The sequence below is a fragment of the Mchenga conophoros genome, linkage group LG18 (genome assembly GCF_057382185.1).
Source record: "Mchenga conophoros isolate Kocher_MC1m ecotype Shallow Benthic linkage group LG18, M_conophoros_male_GT1.1, whole genome shotgun sequence".
NCBI lineage: Eukaryota > Metazoa > Chordata > Actinopteri > Cichliformes > Cichlidae > Mchenga > Mchenga conophoros.
The window spans coordinates 24,818,429-24,827,053 of NC_140543.1; the positions used below are offsets into that span (position 1 = coordinate 24,818,429).

General features: G+C 42.1%; 1 protein-coding gene across 1 annotated transcript; it reads right to left on the bottom strand.

Moving 5' to 3' along the window:
* Positions 1–648: 648 nt before the first annotated feature.
* Positions 649–8,210, bottom strand: dmbx1a (diencephalon/mesencephalon homeobox 1a). The gene is made up of 5 exons (XM_085255365.1): positions 7,927–8,210; positions 4,591–4,760; positions 3,887–4,065; positions 2,914–3,310; positions 649–2,801 (listed from the first exon to the last, which is right to left on the bottom strand). The coding sequence occupies exons 2-5, from the start codon at positions 4,742–4,744 to the stop codon at positions 2,362–2,364; spliced, it is 1,170 nt and encodes a 389-aa protein (XP_085111491.1). The 5' UTR covers positions 4,745–4,760; positions 7,927–8,210; the 3' UTR covers positions 649–2,361.
* Between the last annotated feature and the right edge of the window lie 415 nt (positions 8,211–8,625).

Here is an 8,625-nt window from a genome sequence, read left to right on the forward strand (position 1 = left end):
TGTGTGTGTGTGTGTGTGTGTGTGTGTGTGTGTGTGTGTGTGTGTGTGTGTGTGTGTGTGAGAGAGAGAGAGAGAGAGTACGGTTGGGTGGGGGTCTGCATTTTGACAAACCATGCTGTTAAAGATATAATAGCAGCATAATCACCGCCCCAGGCTGTCATTCTTCAGGATAATGGCCTGCTTATTCATTGGGGATGCCTTATGTCCCCACGCTGCTTTTTATTTCCCAGATATTTCAGATTACGTGTTTCTTTCGTTGCTCCTGTACCCTTTGTCTTGTTACAAATTCTCATGTATTTGTGTTTGTATTTTTAGTGTTCTTTAAATTTGACCTTCCCTCCGCTCTTTCATCGTCCCCGTGCCTTTTCTTTGCTTTGCTCGTTCTCTCTTCTCATCATCCATGTCTTCAGACTAAACTGATATATTAAATATGTACTTGCTTATATTAATTGCAGGACTTTGAGGTCCTTCACTCAGTCAGTTGGTTTTATGTTTTGCTTACCTGAAAAATGGTGTAACAATATTACAAATATAAAGCTTGATCATATGCTCGTCATATCTTTAACTTCATGCTGTTTAATGACTTTTTTTCAAGGTTTGTCCGTGAACACCCGTCCCGTCTAAATCTTCAGCAAAAATCAAGAAGTCTTCATTGTAAAGATCTTCAGGCAATGTTTTTATTTGAAGTTATTTTACAACAACACAAGTTCAAGTCTACATTATTGAGAGGAGCAAAGAAAACAACACTGCTGATGGTCCGGTCGCTCTCCTCCACCTTTACATATCTATTTACCACCGGACCAAGTAGTTTGACAGAAACAGTCGGGGAACAGCATTAGAAACAACAACAGAACTCAAATAGAGTTGAGACAGCAGAACACAGAGGACTCAGGTCAATTATTCACTGAGATGTCTTCTCCTTCTTTTGCTTTTACACCTGGATTGATTGAAAAACACGGAGGGTGGTAGTTCTCCAGAAAATTTAAATGTGCTCAGGTTCTTCTTTTAAATTAATTCTCGAAGAAGGAAAAAAAACTTAAAATTTTAAATATCAGTTCAATCCAGGAGTGTTAAAATGACAACCAAGACAGGAGGGGGTGGACAGGGCTGTCGGTGAGCTCAGTAAATACAATCTTACAATCTGACAAGGAATTTTATCTGAGACAGAGTCCATTATTATTAATTATACAACATAATAGGAACTTTACAATTACTTTACCAGTAAACATTAATAGATAGACTTTTTTTGTATTTTACATATTAAAATAATGTGCTTTTTTTTTTTATTTGAAGACATTATCTTCCAAAACACATTAACGGAAAACATCAGAGACGTGTGTGATTCTCATCAAGTGCTGACGGTGTGGCTTTCAATGAAAAGCTGCATGTTTCCTCGAGAGACTATTAAGGCGGGAATAATACAAGTCAAGACGATCTTTAACCGAGTCCTAATATGTTTACCATCGTTCTGTATTCACAGAAGATGAACAAGTCATTGCAAAGTCGTGCGTCTGCCTCAGTCAACAGTTTTGGCATACGGACTCTTTGAATCTAAAAATGCTGCATTAAGTGTTACGCGTGTTTGTAATTGCGCTCGCCCCAGCTCCCTCAGCCCAGGGCAAAATGTAATTAAAACCTCTGAGAATTTAGTCACTGAAATCATTTGCTCATTATCAAGCCAGCCTCTGTACAAAGTGGCATATTAGTGGCTATTAAACTAGTGAATTAGTCACTTATAATTATGGTGTTGAGGACAACATGACTCGGGTTTATTTTTATTTATGTGCTGTTGTGTTTTACGTGGTATGTACATAACCACACGGCTTCACTGAAATGTCTCTTTGCTGCACGAGTGATTCCTTCCAAAGTGCCTCATTTATTCACATTGTTCTTGTAAACATTATTTGCATTGTTATTTTTCTTGTTTTGCTTTGTTTAAGTGAGCGCGTCCAGCCGTTCACACCATTTTTCATGATTCTTTTTCATTTATTTAGGAAGGTCCAGCATTGCATGACTGTTGGAAGTATTTTCATTTTATGGAGTGTTGCATCTTACAGCAGTGCTGTCCATTATCTTGGGGGTTTTCTCTTTTCCAACGATACGCTGAGCTGCAACAGAAGCTATGAGAAGTCGAGCAGGTGGTCGACATGTGGTGCGTTTTGAAGAGATGTTAAATGGAGATCTGTAGGTCCAAAGCATTTTGGCGTGTTTTATTTACGAACATCTCTGTATGTTCTGTGCCCATCTGCTGGAGGAGTCCTTGTATGCTTCCTAAAGAGCTATCACAGCCACACGTATGGTAGGGTATGGTAATGTGCAGGCTCTGGCCTAGTTTACGCCATCTTTCACCCCTTCTGATTCTCAGTTAGACATTGTGTCCAGTCCCAGCGAGGCGGCGTGCTGCTTGGCCCTCAGACGCAGGTTCTCAATGCTGGTGGTCTTGCTGTTGTGGCTGGTGAGGCCGCCTGCAGTTGATGCCTGCAGCAGTGGGCTGTTCCACACCTGCTGTGCGTGATGGGACAGGGACTGATAGTAGGACTGGCAGGGCAGAGAGCCCAGTGGCGCAGGGGGCATGTTAACATTCATTCCCAGGTAGGGAAGTGAAGACGGGGCAGCGAGGTCAAAAGCGGGGTAGTGCACCAGGTTGTTGGTGGCGGCCATGTGCTGGCGGAACTGCTCCTGCAGACGAAACAGACTGAGGGGGGACGAAGAGTAAGAGTGGCTCTGAGAGAGAGGACCGGTGCTGGCCAGGCTGCTGCTGGAGGACGAAGGTGTCACTGACGGAGAGACCAGGGGGGAATCTGTACAGGGACAAGGAGGGTTAAGAAAGTTTTATATATATGCTTTAGTAGTCAGCTGATTTAATGCATTAAGTTTGCCAAGGATAAAAGGACTTGTACTTAGTACTCTTACCTGGTTTAGGGCTGAGTCTTTTACAAGCTGGAGAGTCGTCCCCAGGTGTCACCGCCCTTTCACACTTCATTTCCTCTTTCTGGGATTTGCTCTCGTCCTCCTTATCGGTGGCATTATCCTCTGTTGCCGACTCGCTGCCTGAATGTTCTGCTGACGTGACGTTCAGCTCCATGTCCAGCGGAACAGGACGAACCACAGGACCCTCTGTCTCCGGGGAGGAGGAGGAGGAGGAGGATGAAGGTGGAAGCTGGGTATCAGAAAGGATAGTGGTGGAGGGAGGCATGTCCTCCTTCTCGCTTCCTCCTTCCCCGGACACCTCCTTCTGCTTCTGAAGCTGCTCCTTCTGGAGGCTGCGCTGCTTCTTACGAAACTTTGCTCTGCGGTTTTTGAACCAAACCTGGAGGATAAAGATTATTATAGACCGTTAATAGGAAACTGGGGTAGAGACTTTAGTGCATTGCGATAAGTGATCCTCTATGTTCCAGAAGTTTTTTGTTTTTATTAATTTGTTGTGTTCTTAATTTTGATCTTGTTGGGGGGTGGGGGGGGTTTAAATCAAAAAATAAAATATAATATGCTCAAGTGCCCACGCTTTAAATTCACAATCAAGCTTCAAAAATGTTATACTTATTAGCTGGCAGTTTTTTTACAACTTTTTTTAGGTTGTTTTTTTTAGGTTGTTCAGATGAACAATCTTTTGTGGATGATAATGCAAAACTTCACAATCTACAAAAGCCATAGCACTGCTTATAAATATCGTTTAGATACTGTTTTTATCACTGCTAATCACGTTTTTATTGAAGTGTTTCAAGCTGTGTTTTTGTGAAATGAAGACAGAAGTTTTGTTTGTTTTACTTAAAACTGTCTCCCATCTTTTATAAAATCTCTATCTCTAACGTCATAAACCCAACACTAATATAAAATAATATATTTTTATATTATATTTTTATTCTTCTTCTTCGGACGTGCCTACCTGCACGCGGGCCTCGGGCAAATTGGTGCACATGGCAAGTCGCTCCCTCATCACCACATCCGGGTAATGGGTCTTCTGGAAAGTCTTCTCCAGCGCTTCCAGCTGCTGCGCAGTGAAGGCCGTGCGGCTCCGGCGCTGTTTGCGGTGCTGAGAGCCGTAGCGAGCCTCCAGGATGATGTCTTGAAATGTGCAGCCGTTGGAAGAGAAAACACACGGCAAGTTTTATTTCACTGAACAGGGTGGGTTTGTGTGGCACTTTCATACTTGGGGCAGCTTATTTGTTAATTTAATTAATTTACTTATTGCTTAAAAAAAGCTTGAGGGCTTAGACACGTTTTAATATTATCCACTCTCTTCTTTTGCTTTTCCAAAAAGGAAAAAAAGATTTTTGTGATGGCTAATTGTAAATAATAATAATAAAAAAAAGTCTAATACGTCACTAAATGTCTTTGTGGCCTACCACAGCACATATTTCACTTGTTTATTTAGTCTGATCCCAGCTATATCCCTTCACGGTGTAAGATGATTAATCGTGAAAGCGAATATTAACACCTAATTAAAAATATTCTAGAACAATCACAGACGCGAATTTTGGCTCTATGTATACTCTTTTTTTTCTTTTTACAAAAAACAAACAAACAAATTCAAGCTCGTTTCTATAAACACTGTCTCCTGCTTGTGTGTGTGAGCGTGCATTCAATTACCAGCTAGTCTCTCAGCCAACGTAAGCGCGTGCACGGACGGCCGGTAGTCGGGCGCGTGCTGCGCCTGTTGTGCGGCCTGCTGGTGCAGGTTGTACATGGCGCTGAGGGAGTTCATGGCGTGCAGAGAGTAGCCGTTCACCCCGTAGTGCTGCATGGTGAGAGGTCGCTACCTGCGGAAGGGAAGAGAAGGATGGGCATCTGGCGTTAGGGGAGGGCGCGTGACTGCTGATTGGCAGGCAACATTGTTGAACACGTGATCTAAAACCTTTTTTTATTAGAAGAACAAATGGTTTGGAGACATCCAGTTCAGATGAACTGTGACACACACACACAGCGTATTTATTAGTAAGTGACAGTAGGCCCACGCACTCAGGGGCCAATAGATTTTAATGTTTTCAGTCAGACTAAAGTGTTATCCATTAACATCCAATTACCGCTCTATTCAATCCATTAATTATACAAAAGACTTTTAATTGGGGTAATTATCACTCTTCGCCATAATGAACCGTGACGGATGCCTTATTCATGAATTTATTCCCGGCGTTTGTGTGTTCAAGAGAACCTAAATCCCCACTGAAAACGTTGCTTTGACAGATCAACGCGCTCATGAAATGTGTTAGGACATGATACAAGCTGATTGTTAAGAGTGTCGGTGGTAAAAGGTGCAGCCAGATAGCAGGATTATAATTAGTAGTAGTAGTATTAAGTCATGAATAATCCGGTCAAGTGATGTTAATTTTCAAGGCTATATTTTTCTTTTTTGTCCCCATATTTAACAGCAAAGGTAGTCATTTGCTGGTAGTCTTCTGCTATTAATAATAAGTCTTACAGGCCTGAACACTTGCAGCTTTAAAGGCAGGAAACTCATCGAAGGGAAATCGTCCACCAGGCAGCAATTTCCAAAAACTCTATTTTGTAGTTCTCCTTCACGACCGAGATTTTCATAGATGAGACCGCTTGAGGACACGATTAGATATGTATTAGCACCAAGGAGGCTGACAGAAGGGGCTATCTCCGAGGCCCAAACAGTTATTATAACTATAACAGAGGGACCACAGGGAGAAGATATAAATCTTCCTGCTGGATGACAGCTTTGTAAGTGGCTGTAAGTTCTTGCGCTTAAACGGAGAACTCAAATAATATCATCAATTAAAACTTTAAGGGCGTGATTTAATTTCTTAACTGCTTTGTTTAACTAGATGAATTTGACTTCTTCGTGTAACAAATCAGAATATGCAGTAATACTAAGGGGCCAGTAACTCAGTACATGTTAGTGTGAAGAGTTTAAATTGTTCAATGCTGTGATGGATAACAGTAATTTATGACTTTGTTGTTAATTTGATTGCGACTATGATAAACATGTGATTCATTTCAGTTAGGTAACTTCTGTGTCTCCTCATTATTATTATTATTATTGATAATAACATGTAAACCATTTAGGATGTTGAGCCAGTTTTAGCACACACGGGTTGCCGTCGTTGTAAAAGGCGTTTCTTTCTGTTCCTCTCTTGGCTTTTTAGTGCCGTGTGCGTGCGTGCGTGCGTGCTCTGGCGTGTGCGCGCGACGCCCGCAGTGCCCGTTCCCAGCCTATTAAGTGGCTCCGGCGGCTGATGAATGTGATCAGAGGGCAGTGGGGAATAGTTTAATTCGCGGGGACAGAAGGTGCTTCGCTAAACATTTACTTTACTCCCCCAAGTATTTGAGTTGAATGGGTACCCCCTCCCTCCCCTTCACACACACACACACACACCTCCCCTTCCCTTCTCTGGCGGCCTCTTATCCCATCGCCCCGGGGCAACGTTTTGGCTGAGATGTATGGCTGCTCCGCGGGTAAAAATATGCATGTTGATCCCCATTTGGCTCCCCGTCTAATGGAAGTGCAAATAGGTTTCGACTGCGAGGCCCTCCATTTATCATCACCGCTGACATGGACGGACGTACAGTGGGACCCAGCGCTTAGCTCTGCGGCGGAGCTCCCTCGTGTGCGCGTGCGTGCATGCGAGCGCGTTCAGGCAGACTTCGGTTCTCCTCAGCTACCTTTTTCTGCATTACATCTTCTGAAATTAAATTAAATTAAGCCTCTAGTCGCAAAAGATTTAAGAAAATAAATAAATAAAAAAAGAATCACCATCCAGCGGAGTGAGAGCAGAAAGTACATGTTTGTATTTGTTTTAACCTGCATGCCTGCAGAGATAGAATAAAACCCATCTGTCATTGGTTTTAATCCACCAAAGCTGCAAATAAGCGTAGCGTGAGCTCGTCTGCATGCTTTTCCCGTGTTTAGTGGGCAGGTAAACTTTTACTTTATACCCGACTTCCCGTTGTTTCCAGCTTTAAAATACTAGTTGTAGCCTGTATCTCCTGTCCCTATCAGATTCTGCACAATAGCCCGTCGCTGTGAGCCGTGTCCGCGGTGTTATTGTCATTCATAAGTCTCTCGTTGCTCCAGGCGCTGGGCCCTCCTGGCTGCCCTGCTCAGTGCTTCAATAATGAAACCGTCATTATGTAAATTGGCATGTACAGTGCAACTCTTTGATCCGACTAAATTAGGAAAAATGTTATTTGCTAACAGCCCTCCGGGGACTGAGTCGACCTGACAATCTGCTCTTTGCTGTGTCACTAGTGTAAAACTGTCAGAGGGCGAGGAACATCTGTAATTTTTCCCGGAGCTGCTGTTATGAATGATATTTGTTACGTTCAGACCAGATTTAAATTTAGGTGTTTCACTGTCTATATATATTTAATTGTCAGCATTTAATTAACATTTTAAGCCATTTTAATCACACTGAAATGAAACTTTTGTTATTTTGTTTTTTTAAGAAACTGTTTTTGAAAAATTACAGTGGAGTTCATAAAAGTAAAAGAAGACAATAAGTGAGACGCTGTCAAAAAATCAGGAGGCCTTTAATTTTGAGGTTATATTAATTTTGCGCACAAATAAATATGTACGCATATTTTTTTCTACGTTATCCTGTTAATTGTTTTCTTATGTGAATAGTATGGGGTGTATTTTCGTTCGCATTCAGACGATTACAAAAAATAAATAACTAAAACAAAATTTAAAAAAATCACCCAAAGCTCTGCTTTCATTTTCATCAAGTGCAAAAATAAACATGCAATTTGCAAATAGCTAATAGCACAACAGCATCTAATAACCTGCAGTTCGTTTCATACAAACTTTACAAACATTATAAACTTCATATGACTCGCTGCTGCTCTGTAGGAGTCTGCCGTTTTTCTTCATATATATACACACAGCTAAACAGACAGACACGACTAGATAAATAAGAGAAAGTTAAAGACTTTTTTCTGTTTTAAGGTTTGTTTGTTTTTTACCTCCTGCGCCGGTAGTTTTCTTCGTTGTCACCTCCTCCACAAACAGAAAGAACCCAAGCTCCTTCGTTTCCTCTTCCTCTTCTTTTCGGATCTTTTAGCGGCTCTGTCGGGTGTGTTTTTGCCCTCTTTACCGTCCTTTTTGTCCGCCAGTGAGATGACAAGTCAGCTCAATGGAAAAAGTCCTCTCCGAGTGCTGCTTCGCTCAAAGCCCGTCCGCTCGCGCTCCTCTTGCTCTCTCTCTCTCTCTCTCTCTCTGCGTCTCGCGCACAAGTGGGAAGCCGCCATCTGCTGGAGCGCGAGATCCCCGAGCTGGGATTTTAAGTAGAGCCTCGCTGGGGTCGTACGAGCTTTCTATTGGCTCTCGGTGCTGCCAGTTAAGGGGGCGACACAGCTGAGGGTCTAGTGGCGTGTCGGTGCACTGACGTCTGGAGTTATTTTTCAAATATGATCAATTTAAGCACATTACGCCCGCTGAAATCCACCCGTGACCGTGGACACATTTTTTCCCTTCTTATTCTGGAGTTGATAAACAAACCTGAAACGTGACAAGTGAAGGTTTATATTGGATACTTTACGGGAATGTAGGCTATGTTGTTTTACTATCGTGATGGAGTGGTATGAATTACATTACTATGCGAATATATGAGGTGTAATTTAACACAGTAATTATTTTTTATTTTTTATTTTTATTTTATTAAG